Source organism: Vanacampus margaritifer, chromosome 13, assembly GCF_051991255.1.
Source record: "Vanacampus margaritifer isolate UIUO_Vmar chromosome 13, RoL_Vmar_1.0, whole genome shotgun sequence".
NCBI classification, from domain to species: Eukaryota; Metazoa; Chordata; class Actinopteri; order Syngnathiformes; family Syngnathidae; genus Vanacampus; species Vanacampus margaritifer.
In genome coordinates, this window is record NC_135444.1 from 17,260,685 (window position 1) to 17,280,514 (window position 19,830).

General features: G+C 40.6%; 3 protein-coding genes and 1 long non-coding RNA gene across 12 annotated transcripts in view; 3 read left to right on the forward strand and 1 right to left on the reverse strand.

Annotated features, from left to right (window-relative positions):
* LOC144063029 (flavin-containing monooxygenase 5-like) lies at positions 1-6,350 on the forward strand. Its single transcript, XM_077584927.1, has 11 exons — positions 1-138; positions 794-932; positions 1,389-1,577; positions 1,745-1,910; positions 2,440-2,582; positions 2,655-2,854; positions 3,279-3,414; positions 3,509-3,728; positions 3,812-3,884; positions 4,105-4,357; positions 5,362-6,350. Exons 2-11 carry the CDS (start codon positions 801-803, stop codon positions 5,509-5,511), a joined length of 1,662 nt encoding a protein of 553 aa, XP_077441053.1. The 5' UTR covers positions 1-138; positions 794-800; the 3' UTR covers positions 5,512-6,350.
* LOC144063030 (flavin-containing monooxygenase 5-like) lies at positions 6,344-14,469 on the forward strand. Of its 5 annotated transcripts, XM_077584929.1 has the most exons (11): positions 6,344-6,434; positions 6,525-6,580; positions 7,715-7,847; positions 7,913-8,101; positions 9,553-9,718; positions 10,750-10,892; positions 11,108-11,304; positions 12,254-12,389; positions 12,747-12,966; positions 13,032-13,104; positions 13,181-14,469. In XM_077584929.1, exons 3-11 carry the CDS (start codon positions 7,716-7,718, stop codon positions 13,545-13,547), a joined length of 1,623 nt encoding a protein of 540 aa, XP_077441055.1. In that variant the 5' UTR covers positions 6,344-6,434; positions 6,525-6,580; position 7,715; the 3' UTR covers positions 13,548-14,469. The 5 variants fall into 5 exon arrangements, with proteins under 5 accessions (XP_077441055.1, XP_077441059.1, XP_077441056.1 ...); XM_077584930.1 differs by lacking the exon at positions 6,344-6,434 and having other exon boundaries at positions 6,503-6,580; positions 7,614-7,847; XM_077584933.1 differs by lacking the exons at positions 12,747-12,966; positions 13,032-13,104; positions 13,181-14,469 and adding an exon at positions 11,395-11,509.
* The window catches only part of LOC144063032 (uncharacterized), an 11,395-nt gene continuing 2,584 nt past the window's right edge, over positions 11,020-19,830 (reverse strand). For 2 of the 3 annotated variants that reach the window (XR_013296486.1, XR_013296487.1), the window contains 4 exons: positions 15,578-18,194; positions 14,809-15,013; positions 12,292-12,423; positions 11,020-11,353 (listed from right to left, as the gene is read on the reverse strand). This is a non-coding gene — a long non-coding RNA (uncharacterized LOC144063032). The remainder of the gene's footprint in view (positions 11,354-12,291; positions 12,424-14,808; positions 15,014-15,577; positions 18,195-19,830) is intronic. The other variant, XR_013296488.1, reaches the window with a different exon arrangement.
* LOC144063027 (flavin-containing monooxygenase 5-like) overlaps positions 14,602-19,830 on the forward strand; it is a 6,422-nt gene continuing 1,193 nt past the window's right edge. For 2 of the 3 annotated variants that reach the window (XM_077584923.1, XM_077584924.1), the window contains exons 1-8: positions 14,602-15,028; positions 16,191-16,379; positions 16,947-17,112; positions 17,819-17,961; positions 18,024-18,220; positions 18,350-18,485; positions 18,616-18,841; positions 19,628-19,700. In XM_077584923.1, coding sequence (XP_077441049.1) covers positions 14,618-15,028; positions 16,191-16,379; positions 16,947-17,112; positions 17,819-17,961; positions 18,024-18,220; positions 18,350-18,485; positions 18,616-18,841; positions 19,628-19,700 — 1,541 coding nt within the window. In that variant the 5' untranslated portion in view covers positions 14,602-14,617. Of the gene's footprint in view, positions 15,029-16,180; positions 16,380-16,946; positions 17,113-17,818; positions 17,962-18,023; positions 18,221-18,349; positions 18,486-18,615; positions 18,842-19,627; positions 19,701-19,830 lie in introns of all 3 variants that reach the window. The other variant, XM_077584925.1, reaches the window with a different exon arrangement.

The following is a 19,830-nucleotide window of genomic DNA, read 5'->3' on the forward strand; positions in this document are numbered from 1 at the left end:
TGTGTGCGTGCGAGTGCATGTGTGTGTGTGTGTGAGTGAGGGGGTGGAGATCCATGTGTGTTACTTATAAATACACGATGAATACAAAGATTTTAAAGCTTTAACTTCAGCTGTTGTTCGGACCTCCACTCTGTACAGGTAGGACCCCGTCCTCACATTTGCATGCGGCATGTATTGTATTTTATGGTCCGATGCAAGAGAAAAATGTTCTTGTAGTTTGCATACTGAAAGCCGTTTCTTATAGCCTTTTGTTGTTTTTATGCTCTTTTTGCATGGAAACTATTCGCACGGACTCTATGGATCCTGCAACATGATTTGCAAAATATACTGTAATCACCTGCTTTACTTTATAGCCGTCTTTTATGTTAAACACATATTTTCCTGCGTGGTGAAATACATTTGCAATGTGTCAGAAAAGTGTTTTTACTAAGTTAGAATAAGATTGCAGTGTGAGAGATTGATATTTCAAAGCTAAAAATGGTCTCTAACAGATGTACAGTATATCGCAGATTTTTTTCCACCCTGTAATATGAATGTTTACATGATGTGCCCGCACTGCCCAATAAAAACATGAAACCATAATTGTGTGGTATTATCTTAAGCAAACTGTATTGGTCCGTTGTTGTGATAAAACAACTTTTATCCTTGAGAAAAATCAAACATGTTTTTTCTCTTCAGAGACTAATTTTGTATTATACAAGTTAAAATATGATGCAACGATGGATTAACAATAGTTTGGTACTTTGCAACTGTTTTATACCATGTAAATCTTTTTTCTTTTTTTTTTAAATAGCTCCACAATGGTGCGAAAAGTGGCCGTGATCGGCGCAGGTCCGTCTGGTCTGAGCGCAGTCAAAGCTTGCCTCGAGGAAGACTTGCATCCGACCTGCTTCGAGAGCAGCGACGACCTTGGCGGACTATGGAAGTTCAAGGCAAGGACGATCAAAAAAGAAAATACAGAATAGGCCTACATATAGGAATCAATTATAATTGTATTAATTTATGAGTGGGTTTTTGTCTTTGTGAACTTTTTTTTTAATTGTAGGCCTAATGCTGCAACAGTTTACACTTTATTGTTGATTTTTTTTTTTTTTACGTAGGTTACAATACAGTATTTCTTGTGTATTACCCTACCCTGCCCCCTGGTGGCCAAATGCACAATTCTCAGTACATTGACATTGTGTAATACATGACATGAAGTGTATTGTATTAAAGCATAAAATCATGAATTTTTAATACTTTACATTCGATTTAATGATGTTGCCACATGTTAATTTTTTTTATTATTTAAAGAATGCCACAGTAAAGTGGTAAAACTAACTGAATATAGTTTATACATATATATGGTGGGATAAATAAATAAATATGTTGACACCACTCCACTGCAGGAGGTGTCTGAGCCGAACCGTGCCAGCATCTACCGCTCCCTCACCATCAACATCTCCAAGGAGATGATGTGCTACAGTGACTTCCCAATCCCGGCCGACTTCCCCAACTACATGCACCACTCCAAAATCCTCAACTACTACCGCATGTACGCCGAGCACTTCAAACTGCTGCAGCACATCCGTTTCGAGGTAAACAATAATAATAATTATAATAATAATAACAACAACAACAACAATAATAATAATAATAACAACAACTATAATAATAACAACAAGAATAATAATAATAATATGTTTGCTCGATCGTTTTTTGGGGGGTAATTGACGATTTTCTCACGCGCACGTCGTTCTTCCAGACTTCGGTGAAGAGCGTCAAACCAAGGCCGGATTACGCCCGCACGGGCAAGTGGGAGGTGGTGACGGAGAAGCGAGACGGGAAGGAAGAGACGCACGTGTTCGACGCCGTCATCTGCTGCTCGGGACACTACACTTACCCCAACTTGCCTCTGCAGGACTTCCCGGGTAACTGCCGTGACCTTTAACCTGCTCGTGACATAATCAAATAATAGGGGACATTCAATAGCATTTTTATAATAAGAATGCATGATATTATGAGAAAAGGTCTGCATTTTTTTGGAACATTTTAACGAAAGATAAGTAATTTTCTGAGAATGTGTTTTTTTATTTTCAAGAAAAAAAGAGAAAAAAGTTTACCTAATAAGAATGAAGTGATACCATGACTTGAACATCAATGATACTTTTTTTTATTTTTATTTTTACTTTTTTTACGTTTTTGTTATTTGCGAATTGTCCTGGTCCCAATTCCTCAATTATTCTTAAAATAAAAAATTAAAATTATGAGAATATTACAAGAAAATTCAAGACTATTTATTCTTATTATAAGAAAATAAAATATCAATTACAGCAACAACAAAAAAGTAAACATTCTAAAAAACATACTAATTTATTATTAGAAAATTGTGTTTTTTCTTGTAAACTTTATTCTCATAAATTTAAGACTTTTTCCTGTTGAAACAACTGCCGCACGCAGGAATGGACACTTTCCCGGGCCACCACTTCCACAGCTGGGACTACAAAGGTCCCGAGGACATGCACGGAAAGCGCCTGGTGGTCGTGGGCATCGGCAACTCGGGCAGCGACATCGCCGTGGAGAGTAGCAAATTCGCCCAGCAGGTTGGAGGAGATCCCCTCTCCTCCGTTCACTCCGCCCACCATCACGCTGACCCGTTCCCTCTATTCAATCAGGTCTACATGAGCACTCGGCGAGGGGCTTGGGTGATCCGGCAGGTGTCGGACGATGGCCTGCCGGTGGATATGAAGTACAATACGCGCTTCGTGCACATCCTGTTCCAACTTTTCCCGATGAGCTTCTTCAACTGGTTTGGCGAGAAGAAGCTCAACGCCATGTACGACCACACCATGTACGCCCTCAAGCCCAAACACAGGTACCAAATCCAATTGAAGACTATACCCATGATGTCCACACTCTAAAAACAGTTGGGTTATTTTTGGGTCAAAAATGGACCGATCCTCTACTTGGGTCAATTTGACCCAACTTTGAGTCAAGAAATTGGTATTTTAGTGTAAAACTACTCATAAATATTGGTCAGATCCTTTACTTGGGTCAAAAAAAAAGGTCATTTTGTATAAAACCCAGAAAGTTGGTCAAATTGACCCATAAAGTGGATTGGTCAATTTTTGATGCATAATTGGGTTCATTTTAACCCAACTGTTTTTAGAGCGCAAAAACAATTTGAAACGTGGTCTTGTCAGACCACAGCACAAAATCAAAATAACAAGAACGTTTGTCAGTTTGAAGTTGAAATAGCTTAGCAACAAATAATGATGAGTCCCGTGTGCTCTTTAAAGGCTTTTCAGTCAGATCCCAGTGATCAACGACGACCTACCTTTCAAGATCCTGTCGGGCTCAGTGATCATCAAGCCCAACGTGAAGGAGATCCGCGGCTCCTCTGTGCTCTTTGAGGACGGCAGCGTCGCAGACAAGGTCAAAACTTTTCGGGACTTTCAAGACCTGGCGTAGGCAACTCTTATTCTCAAAGTCCACACCTGACTTGTCGTCAAATGTGCCTTTGTTGCAGGTGGATACCATCGTGTTCGCCACAGGTTACAACTACGACTTCCCGTACTTGCCCGCCAACGCTCTGTACAAGTCGGGCCACCGCGTGGGTCTGTACAAGCACGTGTTCCCTCCCAACTTGGAGCACCCCACGCTGGCCGTGGTGGGTTTCATCCACGCCCTCGGCGCCATCATGCCGCAGGCCGAGATGCAGGCGCGCTGGGCCGTGCAGGTCTTTAAAGGTCGGGCCAGTTTGACTCCATTTCCATCTCTATATATGCAGAGTGTGATGACATTTTTGTCGTCTTTTTCTTTGAATGTTTAGGACATAAGAAGCTGCCCTCAAGCCAGGTCATGGTGAAGACTGTGGAGAAGGACACCAAAAACATGGCGGAGAGGTAAACACAGCTAACCCATTTTAACCCATCCATCCTTTGTGTAATGATCACTCATTTGGAGCCAGCGAGGTCGTCTCCATGGCAATGAAACGATGTGCTGGCATGCCGACAGGAACAGAAGATTCAATACTAATAATACTACTAATACTTCTACTACTACTAATACTACTACTACTACTACTAATAATAATAATGCTATTCTGATTGTGATTTGCCGCAGCTACATCATGTCCAGGCAGGCGCCCCTGCAGGTGGACTTTGTGTCCTATATGGACGATCTGGCGGGCGAGATCGGGGCCAGGCCCAGCCTGCTGTGGCTCCTCCTCACCGACTATTCACTGTTCAAGGAAGTCCTGTGGGGGCCCGTCACTTCCTACCAGTACCGCCTGACGGGGCCCGGCAAGTGGGACGGTGCCCGGCGGGCCATCCTCACCCAGTTCGAGCGCATGTTTCAGCCCCTGAAGACCAGGAAGGTCGGTCGCGCTCAGCGCCTAGATCGGCATCTTCACTAAGAGTCCTAAAATAATTAAATTCAACTGATGAAATAGTTTGCAAATCAATGCTTTTTAGTCATTGATCATTACAAATTATAATATAAAGTGCAGTTAAATTAAAAATTCAACGTACATTTTTTTAAGGGCTGCATAAAACCTTAAATTAAGTTAGATTAAATTGAAAGTAATAATAAAAAAATATATGTCCATTCAATTAAAAACATACTTACCATAAAACTTTAATAATAAAAAAAATACATTACTTGAAAATACATTTAAATTACATATAATTAAAAAACAAACTTGTTAAATATTACAGGGGAAAATATAATTAAAGATTATTTAAAAGTTAATTACACTCAAATTAAAATGTACAAATGTACTTGTTTATTAAAATGAATTGAAATGAATTCAAATGTACTTTAAACTGAAAAATAATTTAATTAATTTGATAATTTAATGGAAGATATATTGAATTAAAATTAAATTACACTTACGTGAATTTAAAACACATTGGAATAAAATAAATATAAATTAACATTTGTAATCGATAGCCTTATTTAAAATGAACAAAAATATTATAATTTCAGTTAAACCATTAAAATGAAAAAATATTTAATCAAATTAATTCGTGAATTATTATGAATTATGAAAATGCAGTTGTTTTTTTATAACAAAAATAATGGAATATAATGAAGATCTAGTCATTAAATATAAATATACAATTAGCTGGACATAAGTATTAGGACACCTTTCCTGCCTAAATTATGAGTCAGTTTATCTCATGGTTGCTGGTTGCGCATTTTTTCTCCTTCTTATTCTTGTTCTTTTTTGTCTTCTTCCTCTCTTCTTCCTTCTTCTTCACTCTTATTCGTCTTCCCGTGACCAAAAATACCAAAACATCCACGCAGAACATATTTGGCTGTTGTCTAGTGATTTTGATGCTGACTTCTCCGCATCCTCTTGTCCTTTGTCGCCGGCAGGTGGATGAAGCAGACGCGGGGAGCTCAGGCGGCCTGTTCAAGCTGAGCCTGACGCTGATGGCCGCAGGGGCGACAGCCTATTATGTGCACGTTCGAGAGCCCACCCTCTTCCCCAACCTGGCGTCCAAACTTTTCCCCCAAAACATGTGAACCACGCAGACCCCGTTTCACTCTTCATGCATATATATCTCAGCCTTTCAGTCCGCTAGCTTAATGCTAACTCTAAATAGCATCTATGTTGTGGGGATTCAACAGTTTAAGCAATGTATTACTAATACAAATGGTGCAGCAAAACATAAACAGCATAAAACCTTGTTTTTCCGTATTTCATTAAGATTCAAGTGGAAAAAAAACATGTTAAATCCTGTAAAAGTCAACTCTAAGCTAAGACATGCTTGTCGTTAGCCATTTTGCTGTTGGCTACTAGCTGTTTACGTTAGCATCTGATCACTAATGTATTTGTGTATGAATTGAGAAGTCGCTGGCTAGCTAGTGAGTCTGTTAGCTGGCAGGATTTCAGAAGAAAGAAATTGCTACATAATAGCCATAAAATATTTTTTTTTTTGGGGGGGGGGGGGGGTTCTTTTACAGATTGCAAGTAGTTAGCAAGCTAATTAGTTTGTTAGCTGATAGGCTAACAAACAAAAACACTTAATAATCAATTTTCACATAACTCTGGAAAGGTAGGGGTTTTTCCCCTAGCAAGATCATTTTTAAGATCACAATTAGCTAGACAGTTGGAAAATCTTAATTCATTTTGATTAATTTCAAAAATAGTGTTCTATATTTTTTTCTTCCTGAGACATGTACTCCTTTGTACTAATCACTTTTTTATCTGACAGTATTACACAAGATAAGAAAAAAAAAAGACAGCCAGACCCTTTCCTATGTTCCATAACCATTTCCAGTTCTGAGGTTATCATGCCGCATTTTGTCATTGTGTGTTGCTGTCACGACTGAAAACTATAAACGTTTTTACTCAACTTTCACTCTGATTCACTGTTTTCTTCCTGACTTGAAGCGCACACCAGATTGACAATTCCAGCTGACAACTGTGCAGAAACGAGGGCGTGGTCAGTGAAAATAAGACTATTAAGAACACACTCACACATCTGACTATCTTAAAAAGACTGAAGAGTCACTTAAGCTGTTGATGTGAACAGGAATGAAGTTACGGGAGATCATTTTGTGCCTTTGAGGACTACTTTTCTCTTCCAAGGTACTGTGCTTGCTGCATATTGTTTGTTTTTAATGCACAGTATTCCTGTTTGTGTTACATCATCCACACTTCAATCATGCTTGCTTTTTATACAAATCATTTCCGCTCGGAAATCTATTGCAAACATTTTCGTTTTCTTTTTGTTTTATGGCAAATGTCCAAAATAATCAACTTGTGCACACAAGTACAAAGAATGAAAGCATGGACAAACATGCAGAGAAATTAATCATGTGGAAAAACTGGGATAGAACGGGTGCAGACCTCTGCCAAGCTTTCAAAAGTGGTGGGGAAAAAGTGGCTTTTTTTTAATTTTTTTACATTCCTGCAACTGGCATGTGCTCAGACAAAAAGAGGGAGCAGTCATGTTCGTGACATGTTCAGGCATTCAGATGAAGCGAGGCATTAATTAAAGGAGAAGACAAAAAATTTCTTTACAATCATATGATATAGGTGGCTTTACTAGTGTAAACGCGGTATTTTGATTAATGTTGCGTTTGTGGAATATGAATTAAGCAGAAAAATCCACCTGTTTTTATCAAACTCATTGGTGAACATTTTGCGTCTTGCTATCGAAAAAAAAATGACATCAGAGCGCCTTAGAGCTCACCTGTTTTTTAGGTTTGGTCATGTAATATTTACAACCTAGAGCTGTAACTTTCTTAAGGCATAAAACGCAGGATCGTAGAGGACTGAGATAAAAAAAAAAAATCTAATAACAATGATAAACGCTTTCTAATCTCTCCAGCAAAAATGAAACTGATCTTGAAATTCTTCACTATATTTCATTCAATTTTGCAGTGTTAAACACAATAGTGTGCTGTCACCTATTGGCCAAAAGTGCAATTACACCCTAAAATAAGCAACAAAATTGAATTATAACTGGACAAAAAAAATAGAATATCTGTGAAATAGATATAAATAAAAGGATTTTATTGAGGTTATGTCAAAAACAACTGCTTTCAACACAGCAGGGCAGGAGAAGTAAATGTCAGGCGTTAAACGTTACACTCCTTAAATGTCTGAAAACTACCAGGTAATCAACCAATCAGACATGAACGAATGACTGGAATGCAGCACATCACGCTTGGTAGCAAACAGACACTGTGGTGAACCCACGGCGTCTTTTGTCTCCAGCATGGTTCAGAAGATAGCCGTGATCGGTGCCGGGATTTCAGGCCTGACCAGCATTAAATCCTGTTTGGAAGAAGGTCTGAAGCCCACCTGCTTCGAGAGTGGACCTGACATCGGAGGTCTATGGAGATTCAAGGTTTGCTTGAGAAATGGAACCCTTTGGACTGAAATATGCAGCAACTTGTTGTCGACGCAAAACAGGAGGAACCGGAGCCCGGGCGGGCCAACATATACGAGTCGGTGGTCCTCAACAGTTCCAAGGAGAGGATGGCCTTCAGTGACTTCCCGCCTCCTGCAGAGCTCCCCAACAACATGCACCACTCCGAGGTGCTGCTTTACCTGCGACTCTACGCGCAGAACTTCGGACTACTGCAGCACATCCGCTTCCAGGTGGGTGTGCAGTATCCCAAAAACCTTTATTGTTGTTGTGTTAAGTGACAAAAGAGGAAGTTATTTTATTTAGTTATTTTTAATTAATGGCTTATCTAAATTTTATTCTGCCAAATATTGGAATCGGAATGGGCCTAAAAAAACATTAATCACAATTCTTCGATTAGACGAGTGGGGGCAAATGTAACATATACAGTTTTAGGTTGACCTCCTCTTCAAATCCAAAGCCAAGCAACACCGCCATCTATTGGAATCTGTTGGTCATTACAGTTAGCTTACAAACCTAAATTTCACGGAGAAGCTGTGCAAGATCCATTGAAAAACTTGCACTCACTCATTCACTTCACTTCATTCATCACTCATTCACTGCCATGGACGTTTATATTCGTCGACTGCATTACGATCGTTTACTGCCATGACGCGCATTCTTGTGCTTCTCTGTGAAATTAAGGTTTGTAAACTCACTCAAGTGACCAACAGATCCCTATAGATGGCGGTGTTACTTTGCTTTGGATTTTAAGAGGAAGTCCACCTAAAAATGTATACCGTATTTTCCAGACTATAAGTCGCACCGAAGTATAAGTCACACTGGGCTAGCCAAAAATGCATAATTAGGTAAAAAAAAAACGTACATAAGTCACACTGGAGTCGCATTAAGTCTATATATAGTATAAATCTAGAGTGCCCTCTTGTGGCTGTCTGTGAAATTATATACCCCCTCGTATATATTTTTTCATGTATAAATCACTCCAGAATATAAGTCGCAGGAACAGCCAACCTTTGAAAAAAAAGTGTGACTTATACTCCGGAAAATACGACACATTATACAGTTTTAGGTTGACTGCCTCTTAACATCCAAAGCAAAGCAAGACCGCTGTTTATAGGGATTTGTTGGTTCTTAAAATAATTTTACAACCCTAAATTTCACAGAGAAGCCATGCAAGATCAATTGAAAGTACTTGAGAAATATGCACGCTATGGCAGTAAACGGTTGTATTGCAGTTGAGTAACATTCACATGCAGCAAACAGCTTGCACTACAAACCCGGGATAAAGTTGCAATAGATATCCTCAATGCACACATACTGTGAATGCAATGCATATTTGCATATTCTACTGGAAAAGTCAAGTTCAGGCACATTTTTCAATGTCACTTCAGTTGCGCCTCGGGCTGATACTATCATCTTTACATAGTGAACTACAGACAGGGAGTGCTGTTTATCCAGTTTGCTCACACGCACACGCACACGCACACGCACATGCACATACTCACCCACATACAAAATAATTTTTTTTTAAAAAATATGTATATAAAAAAAAAGAAAAAGAGAGAGAGCAATGATGATGACATGTCAAATCGGTAAAATTACTGAATGAACAATACTCTCCATGAAAAAAAAAAAAAGGTTGAAAATAAGCATTTATGTTTGTTTTTGTGTTTTTTTTCCCAAGACCGCTGTAGTCAGCGTTAAGCAGACTGCGGACTTTGCCGACACCGGTCAGTGGGCGGTCGAGACCGAGGGACGCGACGGCCGGCGGGAGAGTGAGGTTTTCGACGCCGTGATGGTCTGCTCGGGACATTTCACCACACCCCATCTGCCACTTAAAGACTTTCCAGGTACCCATATTGTCATTGATTGTTGTGCATATAGTGAACCCTTGCTATTTGTGGGGACAAACGTAAAACACCTGAAAAGGTTTCAATCATCTATACAGTCGAGTGAACCCCATTGCAAATTCACATATTCTGTTTTTCACTGAAAAATGCTTCACCTATTTGGTGTTTTTGCTCTGTTTTTCACTTGGTGCCAAGGAATTATACTCTAAAACAGTTGGGTAAAAAATAACCCAATTATGGGTCAAAAATGGACAGATGCTCTTCTTGGGTCAATTTGACCCAAATTTGAGTGAAAACATTTTATATAAAACAACACAAAAAATTGGGTCGGATCCTCTACTTGGGTCAATTTGACCCAACTTTGGTTCAGAAATTGGGTCATTTTCAATAAAACAACCCAGAAAGTTGGGTCAAATTGGCCCAAGTAGAGGGTCTGACCCAACTTTCTGGGTGGGTTGATTTCTACCAACAACAAAAAAATAAGTTAATTTTGTATAAAACAACCCAGAAAGTTGGGTCAAATCCTCTACTTGGGTTAATTTGACCCAACTTTGGGTAAAAAATTGGATCATTTTCTATAAAACAACCCAGAAAGTAGAGTCGGATCCTCTATTTGGGTCAGTTCGAACCAACTTTATCGGTTGTTTTGCACAAGAAAAAAATATATAATTTTGTATACAACAACCCATAAAGTTGGGTCAAATCCTCTACAGTACTTGGGTTAATTTGACCCAACTTTGGTTCAAAAATTGGGTCTTTAAATATATATATATATATATACCCAAGGAAATTGGGTCAAATTGACCCAATAAAGTGATTGATCCATTTTTGATCCATAATTGGGTTACTTTTGACCCAAATGTATACAAAACAAGGGCTTTGGCACTTCTTTAATCTTTTGGCATTAAAAGGTAATTAAGAGAGTCAATTCGACAGGACCCTTTCTCAATTTAGCAAAATCTTGTGTAACGTTTGTCCATAACTTGATGACAAGTTTTGTTTTTTTTTGCTTTTTTCTGTCCATGGTCCAGGTATAGAGAGCTTTAACGGCAAGTACTTTCATAGCTGGGAATACCGAAACAGTGAGGGTATGCAGGGGAAAAGAGTGGTTGTTATCGGGATCGGGAGTTCCGGAGGCGACATTGCGGTGGATATCAGCCGGGTTGCTGAAAAGGTGTGTTTCTTTTTAAAGTATTAGCATTACACCTCTAACTGGTATAACCACAATAAATGTCAACCCACACTTCTTTTTTTTTTATATATAAACCTGATATGGTAAGCCTAACCTGTTTATCATAATGCATATTAATGAATTTATTAAAAAGTTACAGTTGGATTATTTTTCATAATCATACAGCCCTACAATTAACGATATTGCGTGACCCGCAGGTCTACTTGAGCTCGAGGAGCGGCGCGTGGGTGGTGAGCCGCGTGGGACCCCGGGGCCTCCCGGTGGACATGTTGTACACCTCCCGCGTGGATGCCATGCTGCAAAGACTTTTCCCTTCTCGCAGCAGCAGGATGGCAGAGAAGATGTTTAACCGGGTCTTTCATCATGAGCTGTATGGACTGAAGCCAAGACACGGGTACCAATGTCACGATTCCTTCTTCAAGCTTTTGGAGGTAGTATCATAGCTGTAACGGAAGACTGCGCAATTATTTGCTTTATTGCACAGAATCCAGTCAGGTGGGATAAACGCTTTCACACAGCAACACTGCATCCTGTCTGGTGTGACGTGGGCGACTTTGTCGGACAGTGGCAAGTGCTCTCAACACAACTGGGCGGGAGAAGTGAGTGTCGGGCGTTAAACTACGCACCCCTTTCCCAGAATTGCACAGTTGCATTGCACGCTGGCTACAGTCTCGTTATGGCTCTGATACTATCATCAGTAAAATGTTTTGTCAAATTCATTCCCCCCATTTATTGCTGCACCATACAAAAACGGATACAAAAAATAATTTTAAAAAATATATAAATGGAAATAAAAATAACAAAAAAATACATATATGCATAAAAAAATAAAAGTAAAAAAATAAATAAAAAACGAGATTCAAAAAATAAATATAAAAATAAATGTCGAAATAAATACAAAAATATTTTTTAATTTCAATTTATATTTATTTTTTGGGATTAAAATTTTTAATTATATTTTTATATCCGTTTTTATTGTCACTTTTAGTCATTTGTTTATTTATTTAGTATTTTTATTTTATTTTAAATGTTGGCAGTTTTGGTCCTCTATATGCACTGACCAAGGCTGACTGGTTGTTCAAATTTTGGGGGTTACATCGGCTGGGCTCATCAAACTCATACATCATCAAACTCATTTGAATTAATTACCGAGAACTCTAAGACGCTGTGGAAACACAAATTACAAATTCCCTGCGGAACTTTTACAACCAAAAACTTCCTTTACCCAGAACTCAAAGATCCTGGGCGTGCTGGTGGAAAAGCAGCTATTACTTTACAATTAATTTTTTTATTGTTACTTTACATCTTTTAAAAATCTTTATTAATCTATTTCTCTTTCTAAGGATTTTTGAGCAAAACGCCGTGGTGAGCGACGACCTACCGGCTCGGATCATCTCCGGTCGCGTTCGGTTGAGGGCAAACGTCAAGGAATTCCGCGGCTCCACTTTGACCTTTGCCGACGGAAGTGTTGTAGACCAGGTATGTTCAGATAAAAAATGGCTTTCAAAAAAACCTGGAAAGAGAAAACACGTGGTGGCTGACATGATCTCAGATTATCGACGCTGTTGTTGACAGATTAACCAATGAGACAATTTGAAGGCTGTTGCTAAATGAAACTACATCACGTGTTGGCATAACAAATAATAGACCAGACACAAAGTTAGAATTTGACCTAAAATCTTAAAAAAGGGCCCAAAACGGAAACACGAATCCACAGCTAGCTTAGCATCATTACAACTTTATCCCTAACCTCTCTGGTAAATTCTTTGGTCTTCATGATACCGTTAACGTCACAAAATGCAAAAAAGTGTTTAAATTTTTTATTTTTTTTTCAAGGTGGACGTGGTAGTGTTCGCCACAGGTTACAACTACAGTTTCCCCTTCCTGCCTCCAACCCTGCATGAGAAGTCGGGCTACCGCCTGTGCCTCTACAAGCACGTGTTCCCGCCCAGGCTCTCCAGACCCACGCTAGCTGTGGTGGGCTTCATCCATGGCCTGGGGTCTCTCACGCCGCTGGCAGAGATACAAGCTCGCTGGGCTACCAGAGTTTTCAAAGGTAAACCTTGTCTGGTAGACGTGATTGTAGGAAGTTGCCAATAAGTATTCAATTCTCTTCTGTAGGTTTATCAAATTTACCTACCGAGAAGATGATGTTGGGTGAAATTGCAACAGAAACAGAAATCATGCACAAACGGTACAAAAACAATGCAGCCAATGTCATTGTCCATTGCCGCCTTTGTTTTAACAAATGGGGTTTTCCCTCTTTTTAGTTACGCCTGTTCTGAGCGGACACCGATCCAAGTGGACTACATGCCCTACCTGGACTCAGTGGCATCTCAGATCGGGGTTAAACCGAATGTGGTGCCGCTAATTCTGAGCGATCCCAAACTGGCGTTCCAGGTGTTGTTTGGACCTTGCACGTCCTATCAGTACCGACTGAATGGTCCGGGTTGCTGGACCGGTGCTCGCCAGGCCATCTTCTCTCAGTGGGACCGGGTGGTTCGTCCATTCAACACAAAAGTGGCCCCGAAAGCCCTTAAAATCAGATTGGTACCGAGACCGAGAACACCGTCCAAATTGAGCATGGTGTTTTTCTCAAGTGCAGCCTTGCTGTACGGTTGCTTCTATAATATTTAACGGACTCTGCGCTACATGACTTGAAATATTCTAAGATAGTATACTGCGAAATGTTTTTAATCATGCACTGTTTGGTTTATAAATGCAGTTACTACATTACCTCAACGAAGTACAGTGTGTGTGAGGCAACTTGTTGTTTAGACAGTTAGCAAGCTAATGTAGCATCTAAACCAGTTTGTCAACCTTTTTTGTCTGGTGCACCCCGAAAACCTTTCGTCTGTGTAACATACAAACAACAAACATGAAATCAAAACAAATAAACCTGTAAATAACTCTTGCCTCCCCAAGGAAACAAGTTGTAGAACACACAAACCATTTTATTGACAAGCTATTGTAATGACTGAGAAGATTTACATAACGTTTTAGAAATAAAATGTGCTCATATTCCCTTTGAATAGGACTGACTTAACGTGAGGCAACATGTTTTGATAGTAAGCGCAGCTAGCTAGATCGCTAACTATCTAAACAACACGAGGCAACATGATGTTATAGCTAGTTAGCAAGCCAGCTATTATGTTTGTAATGTGAATGCATCATGCTACCTTTAGGCCTTTTAACAATGAAATGTATAAGCGCATTACTTGTTGTTGCTGCTATTGTTGTATGCTAGTAAGTTAGTTAGTTAATATTTTAGTTAGTATTTCGATGTCGGGACACATGCGAAGGAGGAAGAAGCAATAAAATTTGGATCCAAGTCCAGATAAAAAGTGTACAGAAGAATGTGCGTACCAATGGACAAAGTCAAAATGGCGGCAATGTACTCCATGAACTGATCACAAATTAAACATTCAGATTGAAGACGGATGATGATAATAGTTTGACGAAAAAAAGTTACACATTTCTAACACTCATCCACTGTGGTTATTCATCAACTTAAGCTCAATGTTGGGCTGACAAATAAAGGAGGAGGTTTGCTGTGGTATTCAGGTGGTTATGGTGATAAACGCTCACGACAAACATTACATTTAAATACTTTCAATATTTCAATGGCTTACAAGTTGTGAGTTAAGTTAATGAAATGAAAATGAAATACTGTTCCATGACAGCTCGGAAGGTGTATTTTTATGTAAATGAATATTTGCATTGACGTCTGGATGTTAGTCAACGCTGCTTCCACTTACATATTTACCAGCAGCAAAGCCACACGGGCCCCCAGTCACCAGTTAGTAAAGCCCGGTAGACACAATGAAGACTTTGGCTGTTTTTGTCAGGGTGTGTCAGTCAGGATGAAAAAAAAAAAGGGATGGGAGAATGGGCGTACCTTGAAAAAGTCATTCAGTCTGTCAATCAGTCACTCGTCAGGTGTGTGTGGTCACTGCCCTCCAGTCCAAGGCCCATCAGTCGGCAGCATGGTCCAAACGGTGGCCGTGATCGGCGCGGGGCCTTCGGGTCTCGCCAGCATCAAGTCCTGCTTGGATGAAGGTCTGGAGCCCACTTGCTTCGAGAGCGGCCCTGACATTGGCGGTCTGTGGAGATTCAAGGTGTGTGGAGATTCTTCAACCCCCCCGATTCAAATCGTTACACCTCTATTGCATATCTAGTTACTGTTTGGTTGGTTGGTTATTATGTCTTGATGAAAAATGAGAAAATGAGAAACTAACCGCGAGCAAAAAGACAAAGACAAACAATCATGAAGAACATTATAATAGCATTTCTATCCTCGTTAATAATTAATATGATCATTTTATCACCATTATTACCATCTTTTATATCTTTGCCAAAAGTGCTTTTTCTATATATATATGTATATATATATATATATATATATATATATATATATATACCCCGCCTACTGCCCGAAGCCAGCTGGGATAGGCTCTAGGGACCCCCGTGACCCTTGTCACATATATATTCAAAGTTTACATTTTCAAAACATTTTTTTAAAATGTCTCTTCCTTTAAGCATAAAACTCTTAAGATTCAAACCCAATCTTGCCAACCCCCCTCGAGCGCAAGTTCCCTTGGGCCACAAAAGGGATTTCAACCTCACTATCACTTTATTACGCTAGCAAATAACAAAACTATACTCACGCCTGGTGCTCAATCAAATGCCATCAATCACCAAATCCAGGGAGGCAACCAACAAACCAATTGGCCGCGGGAAAAGTGGACTTTTGGACAGACCTAGTCTGGCTGTGCGCACAGTCTTCAGTTGTCGTCAGAAGCACCCCCGGAGTCGAGGATCTTTTGGCATCCGGCTCGAAGGACCACGTTTTATGTCAGGGTTAAAGCAAAATCTGCTCTTAGGATAAATGAAAAAGCACAGACTGAGTCAAAAACATTTATTTTGCAAAAGGAGAAAGAAGTCCTATGTCATCAGCCACAAACACTCCTTCTGACCAAAAGGGCTCAGGTCTCATTTTATTCAATCAAACAAAATGTGTTTACAGGCTTTACAATTTTGTGGGCAAATTGAGCCCGCTCCCCAAGTTTGACAAGTTTTGTCAAAAGAATTATTTATAAATTATAAAAGGAATTATTACCACACTATGTTGAATAAGTATACACGTAGGTATGAAATATTCAGGTTATATGTGTTTAAATGAGATAACATATATATGTTTTCCATCAGTTAGTATCCAATCCACCCAGTTTCCAGTGCTAATCCCTGGCCCACTAATCCTGTAATGTGAGATCCCTTCAGGAGGAACCGGAGCCAGGGCGAGCTAACATCTATCAGTCGGTGATCATCAACACCTCCAAGGAGATGATGGCCTTCAGCGACTTCCCGCCGCCGGCCCACTTCCCCAACAACATGCACCACTCCGAGGTGCTGCTTTACCTGCGCCTCTACGCACGGTCCTTCGGCTTGCTGCAGCATATCCGCTTCCAGGTGGATAAGCCACTAACTTGACACGGGGAATTAGTGGGGAAAAGGAAGATAGGGATAATAAGGGAATTTTGATTTTGTTAAACAAATTATGGCCGCATCTTTGTTAAAACACATTTATTGCAAAATCTAGTTCGAGTATATTTTACTCTATTTAAAGTGGGACCAAATAGACTCAGTTTTAGAGTACCGGTAGGCTAATATTTACACTTGGAAGAGAGCAAAATAAAGAACTGGGGATAAAAAGTCACTCAAGGGTTGAGGAATGAACTCACGGCCTTCAGTCAAACTGTTTGGTCCCACTCTAAACAGAGTCAATTTTACTTCATAGAGTCAAATTTATGCTACAGAATTGCCTGTGTATGCACACATTTGAATGACCTCAAATTGCCAGGTTATTCCCATAGAAAGTGTTCAAGTTTCCAAACTCTCCCAATTGAACATCTCATGGCAAATTGAAATATTTTCTAAGACATTAATTGCCATTGATGGCTAAAGTCAAGTGTCCATTATTTTACCTGGCAGAGCAGTTAATGAGTTTCTAACAAAGTCTCAATGGTGTCCATTCAGACCACTGTGGTGGGTGTGAGGCAAACACCTGACTTTGCTGCCACCGGTCGTTGGGAGGTGGAGACTGAGCACTGCGACGGCCGGCGGGAGTGTCACGTTTTCGACGCCGTGATGGTCTGCACGGGACACTACACTACGCCACACCTGCCACTAAGTGACTTTCCAGGTACCGTACAAAATCGATTACACTTGGTTTACAGGATTTCATTACAGTATGTTCAGTTTTAGTTTTTTACATATTGTGTTTCTAGTCTATTTAGGTCAGTGAAAAGTGTCTATATATGACAGACAAACAGACACAAAGATATGGGAAAATCAACAACAAAAAACATTTAGCCACCTCAACAAGGACTTCAGGCTCCAGGTTCATTTGAGATGGAAAATTAATAATTCTGTTTGACAGTGATGGAGCACTGGCCATTTGTTGTTCTTTGACCTTCAGTAATAATAAAAAAGGTAATCGATTGTATTATTTGTCTTGTTATTAAAGCTTGTAAGAAAATAACTATGGCATTAGTGTGAAAGGAGCCTTTTGGGTACAATCAGGAATCATAATCAGCCCAATGGGCCCCAGATGGGACTTAGCTGGGTTGCCAATGTGGGTTTTAGCTAGGACCCATATGAGGCCCAACTTGAGCCCATCTGGGCTTGCCCACATGGGGCCACCATGAACTCTCTGGCCAAAATTGGCTGGGGCCCAGCTGGGCAGCCCAGATGGGACTCATTCACCAGCCCATATCCAACCCACATGGGTGTGTTGGCAGGTAAGGAATAAACTCACAAATGCCCCTCGAGAGGTCCAAGAGTCCAGGAAGAGACTTACTGAAATTAAAGTCAACCAGAACTAAAGCATCTATTGTGTTTTGTCTCAGGCATAGAGAGCTTTGAAGGAAAATATTTCCACACTTGGGAATACCGCAACCCGGAGGGTCTACAAGGGAAACGGGTGGTTGTGGTCGGGATGGGAAACTCCGGAGGCGACATCGCCGTGGACATCAGTCGAGTTGCCGAGAAGGTAACGCTATCCCCGGACGTCAGTGAAGAACCTACCAGTATCTTTCGCCTGTCTTGTTCAAGGTGTACCTCAGCACCAGGAGCGGAGCGTGGGTGCTGAGCCGCGTGGGTCTCGGCGGCCTCCCACAAGACCTCTTTGGGAACTCCCGGATGGACGCCTTGAAGATGAAGCTGTTTCCTTCGCGGGTCAACCAGATGATGGAGAAGGAGCTCAACCGGGCTTTTGATCACCAACTATATGGGATCAGACCAAAACACACGTAAGGCGACCATTTGAAAAAAATGACAAAATCTATTTCAGCTAAAAAGCGAACTACAATATGGTGAGGGATGGCAATGATTTTTAGACTAATTGACGACTGTACTATGCTGTGATGTGTTGTTGTCAGCTATGTTTCTCAGGTGCCTGTGGTAAATGACGACCTGCCGGCACGCATCATCTCAGGACGTGTGCAGATTAAACCCAACCTCAAACGCTTCACCGCTTCTGACGCCATTTTTGATGACGGTTCCGTGATACATGAGGTGAGTGTGTTTGTGGCTGTTTGAAATCGCTACCTATAGCCACTAGTTTACTCAAGTGAAGTTAGGCTTCCTGCAAGTATATCAGCTTTGTTTGGTGATGTGCCGGTGGACCTCTTCGTTTGTGTGGCAGGTGGACGTAGTTGTGTTCGCCACAGGCTACGGCTCCAGCTTCCCCTTCCTGCCTCCCGACCTGCAGAGCAAGTGCAGTCCAGGCCCCCAACACCGCCTCTACCGACACGTGCTTGCGCTTGGCCTAGCCCCGCCCACGCTGGTCGTGATTGGCTTGATCGACGGCCTGGGCCCCGTCAACCTCGTGGCAGAGTTGCAGGCTCGCTGGGCCACACGAGTTTTTAAAGGTTCATTACATACATACATACATCCGGCTGTCTAGCTAGCTAGTGTTGTGGAGTAGATCTTTTCCTCCGCGTGTTCGTTTTCTTTCGGGTAGTGAGAATGTTGGTTATCTGAATACAGGCTGGAGATCGATGAACAATTTCTCATGTGTACAACCCTAATGAGTTTGTAACAAAGGAAGCCTGTGGAAAGAATTCCAAGTGACAAAGAAAGTGACAAGACACTTGGCTGGAACTGGGTCTTGTATTTGGCTCCCATTCCTTTCAAACTCTGTGAATTAAATCATAAACTAACGCTGGATTGGATGGAAATTATTAACCGTTTGTACCCACTCATCCTCCTATAAACTTGACTACCCGGCCACAGATCACTAGGGGCGAACCAAGCTTTATAAGACCTGTTTTTGAACATCTGGAACTGCCACAAAGAAAGTCGTAACACTACCTTATCTGATCCTGGTGATAAAGAATGTGTATAAAAATGCGCTATCAAAGCATTTGCTGTTCTTGGGCACCACCAAGAGGACAGTACCCAAAACTGCATACGTGTGATCTTATTAGTCCAGCCAGTTCTTTCCTTAATTCAAACATTCATACCATACAGGATAATTTCCAGAAAAGTTTAATTTTGCTGTCACTTGATATATTGAGAGGCAGCCTTTCACCAAGACCTCAGTGCTGCCCAGCATATTGTCACCTCGAGTGGTGGTATGACACAGAGAAAAAAATGCTATCTAGTTAGTTGACCTTCTATCCATCCACTGTTTTTACTTTTGTGTCCTGATGCAGGTTTGATACGTCTTCCCTCACAGGAGGCCATGATGAAGGACATAGAAAGGGAAAGTGCAACCAGGCGCAAACGGTATGCCACTGTTGTTTAAATTTGTGTCTACTTTTTATTTATTTTTTTTATTTTGTCATTGATAACAAATCTGCCATTCTCTAATAAAACAAATCTAAAAATTGTAAATGCATATGCATTGATAAAAGTT